At 30.4% G+C, this 22,784-nt stretch overlaps 1 protein-coding gene across 2 annotated transcripts in view; it reads right to left on the bottom strand.

Moving 5' to 3' along the window:
* LOC107441394 (solute carrier organic anion transporter family member 74D) overlaps window positions 1-22,121 on the bottom strand; it is a 44,327-nt gene extending 22,206 nt beyond the window's left edge. For both annotated transcript variants that reach the window (XM_071184365.1, XM_071184364.1), the window contains exons 1-4: window positions 18,259-22,121; window positions 9,901-9,987; window positions 3,693-3,884; window positions 887-1,051 (exon numbers count right to left, since the gene is read on the bottom strand). In XM_071184365.1, coding sequence (XP_071040466.1) covers window positions 887-1,051; window positions 3,693-3,884; window positions 9,901-9,987; window positions 18,259-18,907 — 1,093 coding nt within the window. In that variant the 5' untranslated portion in view covers window positions 18,908-22,121. The remainder of the gene's footprint in view (window positions 1-886; window positions 1,052-3,692; window positions 3,885-9,900; window positions 9,988-18,258) is intronic.
* Window positions 22,122-22,784: the final 663 nt, after the last annotated feature.

Raw genomic sequence — 22,784 nt, 5'->3', positions numbered from 1 at the left:
TATATATATACACCAAAGAGCCATTACATTATGTATGACTACCCTCCATCTATAACAATGGGCTCCCCCAGGAACAATGTTTTCATGGGGCACATTAGGACCCATAATCCTCATAGAACTATCCCTGACGTCTGTAAGCTACTTACACATAGTTTGAGACCAGGTTCACCCATTCATGGCAACAGTTTACCCTGCGGGGGATGGTTTTTACCAACAGGATAATGCACCATATCATAAGAGTCAAATCGTCGAGGAACATTTCAGTGACTTTCAAGTCTTATCTTGGCCCCCAAATTCACCTGACCTTAATCCAATAGAGCATTTGTGGTCCTACTTGGAAAACCAAATTTGTGCTGACACGCTACCCCTCGCAATGTGAGGGAATTGCAGGACCAGTTGGAGAGCGCTTGGTACCAGATACCTCAGACTACCTATCAGCACCTTGTGGAATCAATGCCCCGGTAGATGCTAGCTGTTTTGAGGGCTAAAGGTGGTCCTACATGTTATTAGCAGGGTGGTCATAACGTAATGGCTCTTCGGTGTATATGTAACGGTGATATAGAGAGTGAAAAAAATTGGTTAATGAAATTAGAATTGGAGGAAGGGTTAAAGAATTAAAAAAAATATTTAAGTACAGTTGTGTTGCCATTCGTTTTGTTTAGTATTAAAGTGTGTAGATGTCGCACAAGAGATTACTTTGAAAAGTGATCAAACCGGTGTCCAAAGGCAATTAGTTTTTAAGATCCAACAACGGATTTAATTTTAAATAGTTGAGAAAAAGTAACCGAATTTATTCAGATTTTTATTCTTGAAAGAAAATTTTTTACGACCTATTTTTAATGCAGATAAACAAATAAAAAATCTTCTATTTCAAAAAGAAAGTTACCTGAGAAGAGGTTTGCTTTGGATGCTGACTGCTGGAACTGCATCTCCATGTATTTTGGCATCAAAATGAAATATCCGATCACGCCATTCACTCGGAATATTCCACCCAACTGATGGAATATCAAGATCGGATTTCGAATCAGTCGCAATATAGCATTGCCCATATCTGAAAATTGCAGTATTTCAAGATGAATTTTTATTAACAAAACACAAACAATTAAAAAAAATACGCAGAGGCTTGATTAAAATTAAAAGCCTTTGCAGCATCCATGAATTACACTCTCTTTTTACGATACGGGTTTTACTTCAGGGTAAACAATAACATATCTATAAAATAAAATATTAAAATAAACATATTTTTTTCTAAAGAAAATTTTAACTTATCAAATCTGATATCTTTTGTTTTAAAAAAATGAGCAATGTTGTTATACACTGATTTTAAAATTTTATCATCATCTGTGTCTATTGAGAAACGGAATTTTAAATTTACCAGTTTTATTTGATAATTTATCATTATTTTACCAGTCAGTGATTGCTTGACTATCAGAATGAATTTCAGTTGGAGCATTTATGAATTGTTTACAGTTAATTTCGCGTAGCATGTTTATAATTCTTCTGAATTTTCTTGTTGTTTCAGCAATAGAAAATAGTTCGCATGTTGACAATCGTGCAATTCCTTGTTTTCTGTTTTTTCACAAGATTAGAGAATTACCTAACATAATTACACACTGTGATAATGATTCACCTCTTTTGCCATCTCCTCACCTTACATCTACCCTACCATTTAAAAATCCCAATTGTTTATCATAAAACGAAACATAATCTTCATAATAACTAATGCTAATAAATTAACTTATCACAAAAGAAATATCGGGATGCCTTTTATTTGCCAAAAATAAAAGTTCCCCGAAAATTTCTTGATAATTTTTCTGATTGACTTAATTTGTTTGTAGGATTAAAATATCTATCCTCAACATTAATTATAAGATGATTAGTTTTATTACATTATTAGATCATAATTGTTAATTAATGGTTCAGTTTAAAACAAACTGATTCCATTTTCATCTTTCAAAACTTCTGTGCCTAACAATTTAGACTTTTCAATTGTTCCATTTGATTACTTAAGTTCATATTACCCATCCTCATATAATTTAGAATTTGCTGGAAAATATTGCAAAGCCATCGAAGTAAAAACAAATAGCTAAAACACCGGTTTCATCAATTTTAGCAAACACGCAATTGTCAGATGCAAGTTGGATGAGGCCGAGCTTCTTCTGTTCACTTTTCAATTTAATATTCCAATTTCTACCAGACTGGACACTAAATCAGTCTGAAAATGGGTATTTATGAACTATGATCCATTTTGAATTAAATGATTTTATCACTTGGTGGCTATTTAATGCCCAAGCAACCATCAAGTTCTGATTAAACTTAGAATACTTATTAGGCTACTTTGGTTACATATTATTTGAAACATTTTATGGCAGAGATGCAAGCCTTGCATCGAGAAGAAGGTATGGTTAAAACTACCAGAATATGGTAAAATTTACCATGTTTCTGGCTCAAGGGGAACACCAAAAAGCTCGGTAATTTTTAAGGGTAATGAATTTGATAAAATTAGCATTAAAATATGGTTTTATAAAATGTGATAAAATTTGGTAAGTGTGGTAAAATTCCATATTTTTATCATAATACCTTAGAATATGGCATAAAAAACATTCATTCGGTTAAGTTTATATTTCTTTTTACTGAATTTAGGGAAATAAGAACGATAATTTTGAAAACCAAAATTTCTGGTAAACCGTTACTAAATGAACGGAAAAATTACTAGATGAATGATTAAGTATCGTATATTTCTGGCTTTATTACCCAGGATTATGTTTTCTTTTTAATTGAACAATTATGGAATATTTTTATTAGCAAAGAAAATGCTATTAAGTTTATTTTTTCATTATTATTAAGAATTAGTTATTATTAAGAAAATTCTATTAAGTTTTTTTGTGTATAGTAATTTGGAAAAAAAAAACAGGTTTTAATGTATACGAAAAATAATGATAGTGAGAAGCTCTTAGTTATGATTTGGTTTTAAAATGTCAAATCAAGTAATCTTTAATACGAATGAAAGCGTGAATAATTTTGTTCGAAATAAATAAAAAAAAATTATTTTAAAAATTTTTTGACTTTTTCAAAAATGTTTCGTTGAGTATCCTGAATCATTTTTATAGGCTCACAATTCTATTGCTTACTATAGCACGAAACATGCAGTTATGAAATTTTCAAACAGTGTGTCGCTAGAAAAATTTTTTTGAATCCGTAATTTTCTGAAACAAATAGATTTATAAATCTGACATTTACATCAATCAAATTGGAGAGATAACATATGATTCATTAAGACTTCGAAATGTATTTTATTTTCAATTTATTGTTTCAAGTGCTTATTGATTGAAATGTTAATTGTTCATTTAATCTAAATTTTTGAAGTTCTATTGCTTCTTTGTTCTATTTCCAGTTCCCTTGTGATGCAGTGAATTGTCTAATTCATATGGATTCATTTCATAATAAAGCCATATGAAACACGCACAGGTATTATTCTCCTATATTGTAAGACTATTAATCAAGAATCTATCATATCAAGTTTAGGAATATGTGTAACTCCATTGTTGTAGAACGTTAATATCAATAAGAATCAAATGTCTCCTCCCTTATTTAACATGACAAAGTTTTGGTTTACAATATGTGCAGAAACACAACTAATTATTAGCATATTCAAACTAAATATTACTATAGTAAAACTAAAAATGTCCTACTTTTTAGAATACCAGTCTTAGCTTTTGAATCTTGCTTTTGTGGGAGAGGTTTTGGAACTTTCACTCCTGGAAATCTTCTCGGGAAAAGCCACATGGGTAGGGAGAAAAGCAACATGAGCAATCCAATGATGATATAGCCAAGCCACCATGCTCCGATCCAACGCGGGTCATCAGTGCCATAACCGGGATCATCTACTCAGAAAAACTAATATCAAACTATCACAACATAAAAATTTACACGATTTCAACGACGTTTTTATCTTACAAAATACTAAAATTATGGTATTGCAAAGCCTGTACAGTCATTTTTTTCTTTCCTTTTTTAAAAATATTTATATAAATAATTAACACTGTGTGTCAAAATAAAATAAGAATAGCTATTAAATAAAAGGGGCAATGGATATTTAAAACCAAAAACTGCAGTTTTTATTCGTCCATTTTGAACACTTTTCACAACACATCCCTGGCAATATTTTTAGTAGTTTTTAAAAAAAAACTAAAATTAGTTTTAAGGTTATATCAAAAATAAAATTTTTTAATTGTTGATTATTTAAGACTCCTGCGAATGAGAGTTAATTCATTTATTAGATTTTTACCTAAATACTATGTTTTTAAGTATTTACAACTTCACATTATGATTCACAGTATTATTCAACTGTGTATTTGAGTTTGACATTCGTAACTATACTAATTTACAATGTAAACATGGAGAGAATTAACTATAAAAATATTTTTGAAAAGGAATAGCACTTCAACTATATTTGTTCTAAGAATTAAAAATTAAATTAAGATAATACTTTAATTTAATTTGAAACTTAAATAAACTGGATAGCTACAAAAACAATTTTAATTTGATTTCTTAATTTTAATAAGCCAAATAAATACTCCTAAAATAAAACAAAGCGCATAGTATCAAGTATCTGAAAGACTTTTTATAAATTGATGTGCAAGAAGTATTTTGGTGAAGCAAAAACAATCAAAATCAACATGAAAAATAAACTTCGTCAACGAGACTTTCCCTATTGATGCTCATACAGAAGTTAACTTTTTTATTCACTCGTTGTTTTACCCTTTCTATTTACACTGGTTTATTGGGTTCATTAAATATTGTTGGTAAAAACAAACTATTCATCGCTTTCCTATTATTAAAATTCACTAAAGCCTTAACACTCACTGATGCTAAGAGAGATTTGTGAGTTCTAGATAGGATTTCCTTTGATTTGGATTTGAATCAAATTAAAATATTTTTTATATTCAGAGCTTTCTCACAACTGATTTCAGATCTTATTTTGAGTTCTAATGCAGTAAATCCTCCCTCATAATTATTTTGCAATATTACGTTCAGATGATATATATGATAGATATGACAACATCTTTGGCTGTTGACATAAGGATAATTGTTTTCAGGTTTGTATCCCGTCCCCTAAAGAGAACTTGGCTTTACATTCTTTTGGAGTGTTATGGTTATTTTCTCTAGGCGAGTAACTGATAAAAAGGTTGCTATATAACCTGCTATGAAGAAGGAATTTTTCTAACAGTAAGGATAAAGATGGAACTGCGTGCTCATTATGTGAAAATTATGTCTCAAAAGGAGAAACTTCTGTTGTTCTCTGTCAAGAGCAAAAAGGAGCGATTTTGATTGACTACCATTTCACGAGTAACAAGTCTCGCGAATCAATAGGGATTAATGAAGTGTTTCTTTTACTTCAAATAAACACTAGAATGAAATAAAATTTCAACTATCAGAACAATGTTTTTAAACATTGAAAATATTAGGATTTTGAAGCAGGACTCAAATAAAAGTTTTTTTTAAAAAAAGACATTCTAATTCCTTTTCAAATGTATATATAGAATTATATAATTTATGTTTCATAACATAATATTTCTTTTAATATAATCATAAAAATACCGACAATTTTACTTGCGTATAACGACCATTTGCGGACATTTTGATCTCAATACGAAACCGATAGTAAATATTTGATTTTTAGGTTTACTATCATTATAAATAGTAAGTTTGGTTACAATAAATTTAGTAGGTTTTTAAGGTCCTGTATTTTAATATATTAAAAACAAGAATAATGAATCATGAAACTAAGAGATTAATATCATCATGAAACAGTTATGAATCCCTGTAGAAGATTTGAAATAAACGTTCTTCGCAAAATTTCTACGAAATAGGTTTTAGGAACGACGAAAAATTTTGCTTCGTTTCGTAACATTAACGGCGTTCACTGCTTAAAAAGCGATGCTGATTTTTTTGAATAAACAATATGACAATCTCAATTCGACACGTTGACAAAGTTTAAAATAAATAACTTTCGGCAGATTAGCAATGACTTCCAATCTTCCTTTTTAAAAACTTATTTATTAAAATGCTTATGGGCCAATCCATTTGTTTCATGAAACGTGTCTGCGCCTCAACTGACGGAATTAAAGAAAAAACTTTTTTTTCGGGAAGATTTTCAGGGTTAGCAACTGTGTTTTCAACTACTTAATGGTACTACTCAAGATCTGAACATTGCTATTGGTTTACATCACTAAGTAGGATGTGAAAAATGGTTAACTATTTCGATATATATACATCGATTAAAAAAAGTGGAAATAGAGGCATTCCATATTTTTAAAATCTATCCAGTAATTTCAAAGAATTGATCTTCCCCAACTCTGAGAAGGAAATGAATTGGAAAAATTAAAATAGGGTACAAATTATTTAAAATGGAAGTATCTGGAGATACATCAAACTGAAAAAATAAATAAAAAAGGAATAAAAATGTTTCAATGTTCTTTCTTCGAGAAAACTTTAGAAGGAAAAAAAATTGAAACCTGTCTGTTTCTATGCTCTTAATCTGATGGATCTGGAGATTGTCATTTTAAACAGTATTGATTCCTTTTCATTTTCTCGGTTACAGTGAGCTCTGCGAAACAATAGGATTACTTTTTTTTCCATCTGGAAAACTTAATTCTGTCATAAAAATAGATCTTCATTCATAAGATTTCAAAATTGCCCTCGATCCAACCACAGAGGGTGGAGATGGACGACCAAATTTTCTACACCCATTAGATTTTTTTAATAAACTATTTAACGCATATTTCTCGAGATATTTGACCCTTTCCAAACGTTTTTACACCTTATGTAACAATAATGTTTGACCCTTTATTNAATTTTCTACACGCATTAGATTTTTTTTTAATAAACTATTTAACGCATATTTCTCGAGATATTTGACCCTTTCCAAACGTTTTTACACCTTATGTAACAATAATGTTTGACCCTTTATTAGAATTTTTAAGGAAAAGTGTGTGATTTTTGTAGCTTCGTCAAATAGTGCAGCAACGAGACAAATTCCTATATCCCGTAAAGAAATGTCAATAAATGTGAGTTGTGATATTTCTTTTCTACAAAGAGACGGATTCATTCGTTTCACAATGACAGGTTAACCAAGATGCGCACTTCTATCTTCCTAAGATTCATCAAACCATTCAAATGATCTGAAGTTCAACAACCTGACCGAATTTCAATTCAAATTTATCAGGCTTATTTTTTCATGTCTGTAATAAATTTTGAACATCGAATTTTGAAGTTTAAGCTTCTTCTACAATCGCAAATAAGATCTTTAAATCAACTCTAGAGTGAAATGCTCGAATACAATTAAAACATACATTATACAGCGGGCAAACAAAATAATGGGAAGACCTCTACTAATACATTTTTTCATATTTCTTAAGAAATACTTAAGGAAACATTTTATAACTTTCTCATATATATCAATGAAGTTTAAAACTTTTAATAGTTTAAGGAACTGACAATAAATTACAAACGAAAAATAATGTTTTTGAACACCCTATGCTAAAAAGGTAGCAATATGTTTCTAACTTGTAACAATTATTTTAGCAATTATGTGCAATAAGACAAAACTTATTAATTCTTGCTTAAATATCACTTTCATAAAAAAGAAATTTTTTCTGTTACGTTTCTTGCCATAACTTTAAAAATGTTCCGGGGAAAATTTTGAAACTTTTAAGAGTAATTTGAAATAAATTTAAAAAATTTTTGCTTAAAATTTGAGAAAAATTTGTTCAGAATTGCATAAGATATGAGTATTTAAATTAGTTGTTTTATACAGCACACGCATGGTAAGAAAAAACAAACATTTTTCTTCATAATTTTGTTCGTAATTTATTTTAAATTCCTTGAAAATTTTGTTTAATTTTATTGAATATTTTTAAATGTATAGCAAAAAAAAGTGAGAAAAAAATTAGTTTTTTATAAAAATGCCTAAAGGTTCACGAAATTTTGTCAACTTATTGCATATAATTTAAATGCTCGTTACATAAGTTACAAATTGATTACATAGGATGTTCAGAAATACTATTTTCCGTTTGTAATTCATTGTCGGTCCCTCTAACCTCAAAAAGCTTTACACTTCATTGATATGTGGGAGAAATCGTATTATTTAAACACTTCTTAATTTATAAAATTATTCTTTAAGTATTTCGTGAGAAATATGAGAAGATGCGTTAGCATAGAAGTTTTACCATTATTTTGTCCACCACTGTATGTATAACACAGCAGAAAAATATTACATGACTGAAAATCCATGAGATCGAAATGAAAAATTTGTAAAGCCTGTTCACACATAAATGTGAAATAAGAGGGAAATTTAATCTACTATAAATAAAAAAGAAACCATATTTAATTTAAGTAATTTTATTTTAGTGAGATTTGCATAGACTTGCTTAGAAAAAAATTATCCAGAAGATAAGGAAACTCCTGGATCAAGTATTGGGAGAGCTTTCGCTTCATGGAAGACTTCTTGATGTAAATAACCCGCATTTGCGTTACATGGAGAGGAAGACCACGGAAATCTTCCACTGCTAGCCTGGCTGCAAGGGGACTCTAACCCATAATCCGTTTACCACTAAGGATATTTTTATGTCAGCACTGTGGTCAGTGCGAGCTGGGTACGCTACTCGTATCTACCATCGATCGCTGGGGTTCGAACCCAGGTCATCTCATTGAGAGACAAGTGTTCTACCCCCTGCGTCCCCCTGGTTCAAAATTGAACTTTCAAGGTTTATAAAAATTCAAAATTAAAGATATAAACAACTTTCTCTAGATTGTGGAAACTTTGATCATCTATTATTTCATACGAGCTCTACTTATCTAATCCAAATAAAATTATTATTATTATGAGTTATTTATTTATTTATTTGCTTTATTGTTTCAGGAATCTATGCATAATGTTCCTAAGACTGTTCTGGAAGTCTCTTTTAATGCAAATAGTACGTTACTTTTATAAATGTAGTGAGTTTGTATGAGCCATAGGTGAGTTATATGTTTTTGCCCATTTTTATCCGTTGGCATCTAAGCTAGCAATGAAAATGACTCTAAGAAAAGCCAGCGTTCTATATAAGCATAAAGAGTGTTTGTGAACAAAACTTTTAACAACTTTCTTACCTAACTTTTTGGGGCTGATAAAAATATTAAAAAACTGAAAATTATTCAATTTTTAATGATTTTTATAGAGGATGGGTTACCGAGGCTCTTTCACCGAGAAAAACAAGAAGTTTAAGGGCTTGAAGCAAAAGTATACTTTTAAACTATTACACGTACTACACCATTTTGCCACAAATAATTATCTGCGATTTATAACGTATGAAATATCTTAAATAATTTTAGAATTATTAAACTTTTTACAAAAATGTCAATTTGGTGTTACTAAGATGAAAATTTTCAAAGTTAATAAATAAGTCTAAATTTTTTCCAAATTTTTATGAGCTCTGATAATGCACCGTTAGAATATATTTTCAAATATTGAAAAATCAAGTGAGAAACGTTTCGTAGTTTTACAAAACTGTGGCTTTTTCCATAGTGACGTTTTGTGCTATTTTCAGAATTAGCTCAGATGGTGCAGGCTAAAGCTGATCTCATGAATAACTGTTGCAAACTCACAACATTTATGAAAATAACATATTATTTTGAAACAAATTGTTATTTCAATGAGAGCCTTAAATTTGTATGATCTATTTGTGAAGATTGTTCTTATAAGTCTGAAATTATAGCTTTCATTTCGATAAACTCAAATTATAGCCTTTTTATCTTTTTCTTCGAGTTAAAAACGAGTAATGCGTGGCTTTTTTTTTGTCCTTTCGGCATAAAAACTTCAAAGAAATAATAAATTTGTCTGGAGAAAGCAATACTTACAAAAAGGATCTTCATAGAATTGCAGACACAAAGAGGAAAGCAAAAATCCTGATGCAGGGCCAAGTAATTGAATTGTCATTGAAGTGGCTGAAAATATATTAGTTACTAGTCAAAAAATTTTAAAGGATATCTCTTCACACATTATTTAGGATGAAAATGAAAAATACCTTTATTAGAATTTGGAATTTTTAGAAACATCTGTGACATACTTGAGGAGCTTTGTGGAAGAACCAGGTAAGTGGCATTTTATTGAACTAGAATAAATTTGAGTAAATGAGCTCTAAAGTTTATACGTTTTTCTTACTTCGCTCAATATTTATGTTTTTAAGTATATTTGTGAAGAGAGAGATAACTCATAAAAGTTCTCAGTGTATATTTATTTAACCTTCACTAATTTATAAAAGAGAAGTTTTGATGATTTTCGTGTGTAGAATCTGCTTGTTAAGATGAAGGATTTTTAACTCTTAATTTTATTTGAAAAGCTAAAATACACATATATTTAGACTTATATTCATGAAATAAAATTTTAGCATCCGCAATTTGGAACAAACTGACATAAAGTTTCATTTAGCTTTGTTTGTCAGAAAATCGCCCCAAAACAATTCAGAAGCAGTCTGAACCGGTATTTATCGTTTGGAAAGACTAGAGTTTAGTAATTATTGATTTGAAAAATATTTTTTTAAATAGCGCTGATAGTGATCAAAGTGTTATATCATATCATTACATCTAATAGTATGTCAAAAACTAGATGAAAATATTTTGTAACACACGAAATATTTATAGTTGCCGAAATGCATAAATTATTCGCAAATTTTCCATTAAAAATTAGCAGTTTTATGCAAAAATGAACTTTTCCTAAAAATTTATAAGAAATACAATCAAACTCCGCTATAGTGAACATGGTTTATAGTGAACTCCCGGATATAGTGAACTAAATGTTTGGTCCCGTGCCTTGCTATACACGCATAATATTGATATAGTGAACCAAAAAAGTGAGGAAGTTGGATATAATGAACTTTTTTCTGTCTTCGACTGATTTTTTTTGGTAATAATTTTGAAATTTCTACTTCAAAATAAATACATATGCCGATTTTTAAAACCACCTATAGAGGGGAATGTAGTGATAAGCATTTTTTCTTGTTTGCTTCTTTTATCTCACTTTCCCATCCTTAAACAAACCAAGCAGATGTTTCCAACCCAAGCAGATGATGCACGTGTAAGGTGTCAGTGGGATCAATATGCATTTTCTGTCAGAGGGAATGAGCAATTATTCATTATTGGTCAAAGGGTTGGACACTAATATGTGTTGATAATGCACTCATTTCAACTCCTTTTTGCTCTCAGTTCAGTTAAAAAAACTTCTGCAAACAAGTGTCTAAAATTTAACTATGGCGAGCAGTAAACGTAAGACGTTCTCCTTCGATGATAAAATGGGCATAATCAGAAAAATTGAAAATGAATGCAATCAAGCTGATATTTTCAGGGTATATAAACTGTCCAAATCTGCAGTTTGTAACATATGGAAAAATAAGCGATTAATAATTTCTGCTCATGAAAAAAATTTGGATGGCAGACAAAAGTTAAGAAAAGCAGATCACAAGGATGTTGAAGAAGCATTACTGAAGTGGTTCACCATTCGAAGAAGGCGCAATCTTTCAGTATCTTGACAAATGTCGATGAATTTGCTTAGCGATTTTATGAGACTATTTTTATGTGCTCGAGTGGCAAGTTAGACATGTTTAAAAAACGGAATAACAGAAAGTCAGGAAAAATTGTCTGAGAGTCGGGAAGTGTTTCCATATCTGATGTTGAGGATTGCTCATCAGCTAGAGATTACTAATTTTTTTTTGTACGCTAGACGAAGACTAATGAAAAATAACATATTTTTGGCTACTACATAATATTTTTCAGTCATTTATTTAAATAATGTGCAATAAAAGGGAGGAGTTTGGGCACAATTAGTTAAATTGCCTGCGGAGCGAATATAGAGAACACCTGGTAATAGTGAACCGAAATTTCAGTTCCTTGATGGTTCACTATAGCGGGGTTCGACTGTATTTATAAAACCGTTTTGAATATTTTTTCTATCTTGGTGAACTACGTGATCGTGATTAGTTTTGAGACTTTCATTTTTCTTTCTAATTTAGGCTATCATTTCACAAATTTCCGTCGTTGAACAGCCAATCCTTCTTAGACATGATTCTAAAATAAAAGAGAACACCTTGTTTAAAGAAGCAGATCAAATTCACCTTTCTGAAATAATTTTTCTTAAGCGTAACAAATCAGTATTTACGCCAACCGGAGGTAAAAGCCTCGAAAACCTCTCATGGTTAGCCCGATGCCGATCTGTCTTTACCAAAGTACAATCTGCATCAGCAATGGAATCTCTTTGGTCACCATCAATCTCTGTGATTCGTTCATATTCACTAAAACGATGAACCCTATCGATTTTTATGAAAAAGTTGCCTTTTGTTTTGTTAAATTTAAAAGATGTACTCTTAACATTTCGAATTTAACGCTTCATATTTTAAGTGTGCCACACTTTAAAGATTGCTGAACAGCTTCTTGGTATTTTTAATGTAAAAATAATAATCCAAAAGAAGGGAAATTTTTTTTGTTGATAATACTGATTCTATTTTATTTGAAGCTGTTTTGATATTTACAACTCATACTAATATAGTTACTACAATAGGTACTGTGGAAATAGGTTTATTACTGTCCACCGAATAGTATAAGTACCAGACCAGATAATAAGTATAAGTACCAGATAATTTTTGACAATCAAGAGTTTTCCTCGAGCAATAATATCATGTTTAATGACACTGAATATCATTGATTTTTATTTTGATAGGATGCATTTCTAAAAACTTATTTTGCTCGACCAAATAACATAAAAGAATCAGGAAAAACAGCAAGTAATAATAAATAAAGAAACTGGAATTATTTTTAACTTAATTGTATCCATCAGTGCATCTCTTTCAATTTTGTGTATGATTTCGCTTTATTGACCGATTTATTTAATATTTAGTTTTTTTTTCCGACCCGTACGAAGAACAAGTATTCATCTAGTTATAATAATAATATACTGAACAAGTTTCATAAGCACAAAATAATAGTTATTTGAACGCGACTTTAATCAGAAAAAAAATTACAGGCAATGTGTTTGAAACACAAAATATTACGAAGGAGGAGAAAATAAAATTATATGAAGCCCTTTAAGAGCAATTTTTTCCTTCTATTTTCTAATTATTGATTCGTAAAAAAATCCGCATTATCAATCATGTATGAAAATGTATGAACTCCCTAACGTATGGAAGCTGCTTTTCAAGTTTTCCATTTTCTACAGAGAAAGCTCGAACTCCACGCGCTTTACCATTCAGTGCCAAGCAAGTAATGTTCTAGGGTTGTTTGTTGACTATTTGTTGCAAAGTCATTTACATGGTTCTTCCCCCCAAAGAATATTAAAATAGCAATGATGGCACAAACTTTGTTCTTCCACTGAGTATCTTTGGAATTAATAGATTTAACAATATCAGTGAATGTTTTTTATTTAAATAAGACTAAAATAAGAGCTTATTCCGAGAAACTTCAATTTTTTTTAAAAAAATGTCACTTACCTTCACAAAGCTTTTTTATCTAAGACACGTATGTTTTTGAAATATTTATATTCTATAGAGTTTTCTGCTTTATATCCTCTTTATGTTTAAAATCCTTGGGGATTGTTTAAATATTACATAAGTATATTTTTGGTAATTTTGAAATCTTAACCCCTTGTCAGCAAAAATGAGCTAATCGCGCATCCCAGCCATGCTTACGTAAGGAAGTTGAGTGAATTTTACCTTAACTTTTACTGTAGTAGTCAATTTCTTTAGGATTAAATTCATAAAGACATAATTTTGCAAAAAACAAAATTTACGCTTCTTTCCATTTTATAAAATTTTGAGCAGAATATTCCATGAGAGTCTTTGGACTTTAAAACTCTCGAAGTTTGCAACTTTTCGAAAGAGGAAAAATTATATTTCCTGAAATTAAACTTTTATTCCAAATTTGAAATCTATTTGTAAAACTTATGAAATCTCTAAGCCTGCTTCATATGAAACTTTTGAAAATAAGAACATTTCAATGCTTTACGTTAGCATTGCTCATCCTTCTTCTCCCTTAAGTAAAATTGCAAAGCAAAATAAGTCAGCAAAATTAAGCAAATTATCATCAAAAATTAGCAAATCCAGAACTCCTTTTTATTTGTTAACAGATTATTTTAATATTCTTTTTAACGAAATATCTGATTTAATTACTTCCTTGATAATGCTGTGCCCCACAATACAACAAAATAGACTTTCATTTGTCTTCTAAAAGTTTAAAAATCAAGATATTATACATTAAAAATGTCTTTAATAATTTTAAAGCAAAAAGAAAATAGCCAAAAAAAAATTAAAATATCCGTCTTATTAGCCAGAACAGATTGAAAAGAGATTACAACGGAAACCAACCCAATGAAAACAATATTCATTACAATGATGACGATATAAACATGAAACTTCAAATAATTATATATATATATATTTTCAATTTTTTGAATTTAGGTATTATAAAAGTGGAAAATATCTGCTTTGTTAATTTATACGATAAAAGAAATGATTTTAATCTTAATATTAATAAACTAATTACTTGGAATTCTATTGCTTCTAGGAGCATCTATTTAAATACCACTTTTAATGAAATGATCAGAATTAGAAGAATATGTATTAATATTTATTTATCAAAAAAGCAAATCGATAAACTATTTCAAAATTTGATAAAAAAAAACAATGGATACCCAANATGAAATACGTAAAAGTCGCACCGTTCAAAAGTCCCAAAAATCCGTTGTTGACCAGAAATGCTTTGGGTGTGTTGAATTTTTGAAGCCACGATGGATGAAAGTTTCCAATTCCACAAGTGGTGTCCTCTTTTTCATTCTGTTCGTCCGATTTGATTCTTTCTAATTTGAAACTGAGAGCCAAGGAGCCTCGTCGATCTATATTTATAGACATTTTGAATTTCAATTGTACAAATACAACTCTATCACGATTCTACAATTCACAAATACGGTTTTTTTAACGATAGAAAATTCAGAAAAATAATCACCAATTCTCAATCTCCAAATGCATAAACACAACTATTGCACGATGTCCAGAAGCACAATCATCGATCATCAGTCGCATTAAAAAGCTATTTTATGATCCTTGCCATTGTACGAAAACAGCTATTTCACGATTACATAAAAAACTATCTCCTTATGTAACTATCTCTATCAACTATCTCTGCACTCCGGTTTTTTTCCAAATCGCAAAGATCATTACCACAGCAGAGAAAATGTATTACAAAACATTATTAATTTAAACTCATACAACCCTCTAACTAAAAGCTTTTTATTGGAAGGAAGATGGAACAGACACTTTCTTTCTTTTCAAGCTGTCTATAGAAAGATTTACTTTATAAATAATGATTTTTTAACATAACACAAAAACCAGTATTTGTTTTCCTCGTTAAGACATGAATGGAGAGTAAAATATCAATGCCTCCAACTGAGCGTTATTTTCGCTTTTGTTTAAACTTTCAGGAACAAACGCTGATGCTTGCGTAATTGTCCTTTTATTCCTTTTGATATTCCATCATCGCGTGATAATTTTGTTTTAGAGCGACAAAACAGGCAGATGAGTTTTCCTATTCAAAAGTATGACCTTCTATGCGGATTTAAACAGCAATTTTCTTAAGCACTCGAAAGGCCAATTCTATAAAATGATTAATAACACCTTGTGTCAAGACTGTGGACTTCTATTACGTGATAACTTAGAAGCTGTTCTCGAAATTCATCAGCAGAAAATTAGGCTGTAAGCAATTTTTATTTTTCCGTTTTTATTGTTTCACTAAAAAATAACTTTTTTACACGAGATTGCAGGAGCAACAATAAAATTTAAGCAATATTTACACCTTTTTTGCATGTTTAGAAATAAAAAAGTGTTTTAAACTGTTTTATTACCAAAATGAAATTCATGATTGAGTCAAAATTGAAAGAGAGAAGACAAAATAAAGATCTAAAATTTAATGATAACATTTTTAAGGGTACTACGTCTACTGATATCGGTAACAAAAAAGAGCAATTAATGAGGAATTCATGACTGCATAAATAAACAGATATGAACTGTAAATAAATCAGTAGTTTCAAATAATAGATTACTGAAAAGTAAACTTATTTCAAGAAAATGTAAAATGCAGATGTTGAACTCTAGTGAGGCCAATAGGTATCTGAAACGTGGCTTTTATCCCACAAAATGGAAAATATACTAAAAAATTTTGAATTTTGAACAATTAGAAAAATCTATAGAAACGTTACTGAAAATAGCATAATGGGAAAAAAATGCAACCATGAAATAGAAAAATTAAAGGAAAAAAAACCCATAAGAATAATCAAAATTAAAAGAAAACAGTGAAATGCCAAAGAAAATCATGAAAGGAAGGTTATATAATAGTAGAAAAAAACCAATACTTGAATCAAGTTAAGGAAAACTTGAAAAAAAACTGGAAAAATAAATGTGGGGAGGGAGGAACGTGAAACTCCATCGTAGAGAAAGCCAAAGCTCACGAAGGGCTGTAAAGCTGGGAAAGAAGGTAAAAATCATTTACCAATAAGAAAATTTATTTAATATTCTCTTAAAAATAAAAACTAATCGTTTCTAAAATTTTGTTTATTCATTAAATAATGAATCAATTGAAAAAATGAAATTCTTAAAACTCGAAATCTAAAACACGAGAAGTAGGTCGTAACATTTTTTTAATGAGATATGGTTAAGAAAATTTCGATTTAATGAAAAAATATTGATAACACTGGGGAACAAATTTTTTATTTCATTTCAATAAATGCTTGATCCTGCTCTATACGAGTGTGGAGATTTTAAATTAGATTTGCTCCTAAGGCCACAGACTTTTTTAATAAAATTTTTTTGTCTATTAATTGTCGACATATACAAATTTAAAAATGCTGTACATAACAGGGGTGGAGTGACATAAATGTTGCGACAAACATCTAGGAGTTAGGGATGAATATCAGGATAAAATCTGCGTAGAACTCTTTACCGGAAATGTATCTGTATCTCTCCAAATGTTTACTTTGTTATTTTGGTTGAAAATTTAGAAAAAGAGGAAAAGCAACAATCAAAGGTAAAGATCTAGTGATCCAGGAGCAAATTTTGTTTTAAAACATATTTTAAAAAAATAAATTTGATTTTTATCTTACCGATTTTGAAGCAGGATTATCATACGAAGGCACTTCTTAAAAAAATAATCAAAGATCAATCAAATTATTGCTTTCTTACAGTTCCATAGAGGGTTTAACTTGTATAATAGATAGTTTTGTAAGTAAATAAATAGAGGGTTTAATATATGTATAATGAGATAGTTTTGAAAATTAACAAATAGATGGTAAATTTCTTTTCAAACTATTTAGAATCTTTAAAGTCATAGATTTAAAACTGACATGTGGTTTCCATTTAGTGGGTGTTACATGTTTAGCTGTATTCCAGCTATTTCGAAACTCAATCACCAGAAAAGTTCTTGAAAATAATGAAACATTTGGAAAAGTGACTTTAATTTTCTTCTAAAAAAGTGTTATTCAAACCAAACTATCTCAATGTTCTATCACAAATGTATTTTGCCATAATTTTACTTTTACATCAACGTGTTTCAAATTCGTGTTTATTTCAAAATAAAAAAATATATTCGAAACATCTGCTAAGCAATGAGTACTTAAATAATTTCACTTAAAACATTTATCTGGTAATAAATTGGAAATTCTTGGTTGCTCAGCAAGGAAGACAAATTTTATACAATTGAGCTGAAATTTCGTAGAGTTAGTTCGCGAAACGATCAAAACGCTTTGCGCATGTGCCATGTGCGTCCGCATTTTACGTCCATTGCGCAGTTAAAATGAAAATTATTATATTTCCTCCTGTTTCATGAAACTTATGACTTCAACATGTTATCAGCATTCTCAATGTGTTATTCCATAAGCCTATAAAACACACAATAGTTTTCAAAGGGGGTGACGGAATTACTTACATCGATTTGAATAAAACATATTTCCGGCACATGAAGCTTTATTTAAAATCTAAATATCTATAATGGGAGACGTGTTTGTTTTGGTAACATACAAATTAAATGGGTAACATAGAGGTAGACTAGGTAATGTGCAAATTGCCTGTAAAATTCGTAAATTAACTATTTGAAGTGTTAAATAAACCGATTTTCAGCACTTCAAATATTTTCTGTACAGAGATAATTTAAACCCTTACTAATGCTTAAAAAATTATAAATACTTACCAAAATACATAGCTGTATTTTTCTTTTTAACATTATCGTCTAAATACGGCGTACCAATTGTGTAGAAAGCGTTGACGGCAAAGCCTTTCATGAAAGTTCCAATAAAGAAAATCGTCACAGCCGTTAACGTTGGAAACTTATCACAAAAGTAATCCTTCTCAGCCGAATCACACAGCTCGAAATCTGTCCTATTTTTGTAGTGGTCCAGCTTGGACACCTCCCGTATGGCGCCGTACAAGAAATACGGAGAAGCCATCACCAAAGCACTGAGGAAACCTATCGTCAACGCTAAGGCGATGAACCTCGGCCTGTGTGACTTACCGCCAAAATAACCGATTAGAAATCCAAAGCATATAGGACTTATTTCTTCACCTATCATAATAATACCCGTCACTTTGCTCTCAAACGAATAACGTTTTTCCAAAGTCGATATACAGCCAATGAAATACGTAAAAGTCGCACCGTTCAAAAGTCCCAAAAATCCGTTGTTAACCAGAAATGCTTTGGGTGTGTTGAATTTTTGAAGCCACGATGGATGAAAGTTCCCGATTCCACAAGTGGTGTCCTCATTTTCATTCTGTTCTTCCTCTGCTTCGACCTTTTTTAAACTGAGTTCTAATGATCCTCTCCGATCTTCGTTTACAGACATTTTAAGTACACCAATTCGGTTATTTCATGATCTGTAAATTCACAAATGCCGCAATTTTATGGCATTGAATAGCACAAATACGTCCGGTCTGTAACTGCACTAGTACTTCTATTTTCTGATTTTCAATAGCTCTGAAACTTTTTCTCATCATCAGGTCTACAAATGCAGCTATTTCCCGATTTGTTAGATTACTAATATGAAACCACAAAAAGATAGATTCTGCCCAATTTCTATTTACATCAATTTATATATTATCCAAAAAAAGTCACAAACACAAATAATTAAATCTGTCTCAAAATCTCAAACACTATCTCATCTCAAGACACAATTAGTTAAAGAAGTGCTTCCTAAATAATATCATTCAGTGAAAACGTTATTGAAAACATATAATTCCTACACAGTTTTCGTTTTAAAAATAGTTTTAACGATTACATTATAATTTGTGGCATAATACAAAAATGATTTCTTTTTCTCGTTAAGGCAAGAATAACGAGAATAAATATCAATGAATCCAACTGAGCGTTGTTTCCGTTTTTGTTCCATCTCCCATGTTTAAACCATCATCGCTTTCAGGAACAAACACTGATATTTGCGCCATTTTCTTCTTCTTCTTTTTTAAATTTGTTTCTTTTCATATTTCGTCGCATAGCTATGATAACTTTGTTTCGATGTGATAAAGCAAACCGATGAGTTTTCTTATTCATATGCTTGACCTTCCATGCTGACAGAAACTTTCTTAGCACTCAAAAAGCCAGTTTTATAAGAAAATATTATTTATCTTACACTTCATGTCGAGAGAAATGCAAAATTCATTCGTATGTTCTGATTATCAGCTCTAATACTTTTTAAAAGAAAATCAAATTTTTTAGTACCATTGATAATTTTACAGTATAACGTGAAATAATTTATTCTTAAAACAGGAACTGTGTTCTTCCAGAAATTTCGTTTTTAAACCAGTCAATTGAAAAAAAAAAAGATTCGATCAGGGTTCTCTTTATATTTTTGGACACCCTATTAAAATATTAAAACTTTATTTCCTTTCAAACTAAATGAGACCTCATCATTCTCGACTGCTCAGTGTGAATCAATGCTTTTCTTCACGAAAAGTTGTTTCTAGTCAATGCTTCAAACGTAATACTTCATCAATTTTTAAATGCTCAATTTCATGCCTCTGAGAATATACGACATAGTAAAACACTCTCTTAAAATATACGATATAACGATAGAGTAAAATACTCTTATTCGATACAATATAAATAGTAAAATTCCTACTATAATTTTTATTTTTGAAGAATTAAATTTAGAGTTAAAAGTGGGAAAAATAGCAATTTTATACAAAAATACATCTAATTCTGCTATATGCATGAAATTTATGATATAGATATGAAACTATAACAAATGTAATATTATAAGTAGTAATTTGGTTATCAGGCATATTTTAAAAAAAAACAGTTATCGGGGAGTTTTCTCTGAGAAAACCCAAATTTCACTGAGAAATAGATGTAACAAGGTTTCCTTAATAAAATAAAATCCCCATTATTTTTAGAAAAAAATTATTTAGAAAAAAACAATAACTGACTGAAAAAATAGTTTTGTCTGGATGTTTTCCAACCCTAAAATGAAACCCAATTGAAATTTCAGAGAAGTTTTGAATTTACTTGGCCAAATTTGCTTAGCTAAGAATGAGTTGTAAATTTTTGGGCATCTAGATATTTTGTTAGAATAAAATTTTTTATTATTAATCTTTATGAAATTATTTTTTTTTCATTCAAACTTATCCTTATATAAAAAGTATTAGTTAAACCCTTTTTAAATTAAATTATTTCTTTTTAGTCTTTTAGCGCTTCTAATCAATTAAACTACGATGCGCTGATTTTTCCTTTGTTAATTTCATCATGTACGCATATTAATGTTTGATAAAAAGGGGACTACGAAGTATATAGAATTAAGACAAAATTTATTCTAATTTAAACGCTGGTTAGCGATGTTTTAATTTGTTCACGCTTCATATGGGCTTTCGATTGTATGATTGATTTACTTTCGATTTGATTTTTCAATAAAAAAATCTCATTCTTACTTTTGATATTAATTTAATTTTTTTTGATTTTTATTACCAATTAATCACAAATCGAAACATTCAATTCTCCTTATGTCAGCCGGTGCTCAACTGCGCAATCGTTAACATAAAAGTGATCGCGATTGAGTGATTAACTACAATAATTATTAAACATACTCTAATAATTAAAAAAATAAATGCCATTCCAGTTTAAACACATAACATATTTGAAGCTTGTATAACAAACAAGAATGTAAAAAACAAGAATATGTACTTATCATACTAAGAAAATGTACAGGGTGCTTATGAAGTCCCGGACCCACTTTGATGTTTAATAACTCATAAAATAATAAAGATGGATTAAAATTAATAACATAAATGGTTAGATAGACACAAAAAGTTCCATGACCCTTGTCAATGAACTTCCACGTCCCTTCGTCGCACGGAGAATATCAAGTCGATATTCAATTTCACGCCAGGTAGCGGCAAGCATGTCGGCATCCACAGAGGCTATTGCGGTTGTAATTCTGGCTTTTAGGTATCAATGTTCGACACGATCCTCCTGTAAACATTGTCCTTCATAAATCCCCAAAGAAAAAAGTCCAGCGGCGTTATATCAGGTGATCTGGGTGGCGAAGGAATTGGACCTTCTCGCCCAATCCGGGAAAATGGTCATTCAAAGAACTACGAACGATGATACCCCAATGAGGTGGTTCACCATCTTGTTGCAAAAAGACATGCAGCTGAAGCTCTTCTAGTTGTGAAATGCGAAGTTTTCCAACATGTCTAAGTAAACGACTGATGAGACCGACTTTTCTGTAAAAAAGAAAGGCTCTATGACTCGATCGTGCATTAGTCCACACCACACATTAACCTTTGGGGATTCCCTTTGTGTCTCACGGTATTCATGGGGGTTTTCAGATCCCCATATGCGCACATTATGGCGATTAACAATGCCAGAAACATGAAAGGATGCTTCGTCGGAGAACATTATGCGCTTCAGAAAATCAGCCGCATCTTCTATCCTTCCTGCCATATCTGTTGCAAACGCCATCCTCCTAGGCCTATCGTCCGGTTCCAAACCTTGAACAATTTGAACTTTGTATGCATGCAGTCTTAATTGCTTCTCAATAACCTTGTACACCGTCGAAATTGGCACATCCAATTCTCTTGCCGCTGATCTCACAGATCTTCTAGGATTGTCTAAAAATGTTTGTCTGCCACGCTCAACGTCAAAATCACTTGTGCAGGGACGACCGGAACGCTTCTTATCTGCAATACTTCCTGTTCTAGAAAATTCTTTTTCCACCGCAAGATGCTGCTTTTGGATGGAAGTTCTTTTTGGTAAATTCTTCTGCAATTTCTCTGTGCTTGCACTATCGATTTTGTTTCTATGAACCACCATAAAATCTGTGAATCCTCTTGTGGTGTATGCATTCTCCTTAATATCCGCTCGAATAAAACATCACATAGAAAAGTTCTACATAGAACAAACACATCAAAAGTAAACATATCATTGCAATAGTTTGCCAAAAACAAAAGAGAGAAAAATGCAATTAATAAGCAGACGATATTTAGAAAAGTACAGATATTTAGACAGGAAAATGAAATTATCTGAAATTAACCACACGCGCAGACGATATTTACAAAAGTAAAGATATTCAAACCTGAAAAGGAAAATATATGAGTTATTCCATCAATAAATGCCATAAGTTTGTTTATATCTTCATTATTTTATGAGTTATTAAACATCAAAATGGGTCCGGGAATTTATAAACACCCTGTATATTCAAGAAATATTATGACAATTACTTAATGACA

This window comes from Parasteatoda tepidariorum, chromosome 8 (genome assembly GCF_043381705.1).
Source record: "Parasteatoda tepidariorum isolate YZ-2023 chromosome 8, CAS_Ptep_4.0, whole genome shotgun sequence".
Taxonomy (NCBI): Eukaryota; Metazoa; Arthropoda; class Arachnida; order Araneae; family Theridiidae; genus Parasteatoda; species Parasteatoda tepidariorum.
Note: the sequence above shows the minus strand (reverse complement) of the source record. Positions and strands in the feature narration are given on the sequence as shown.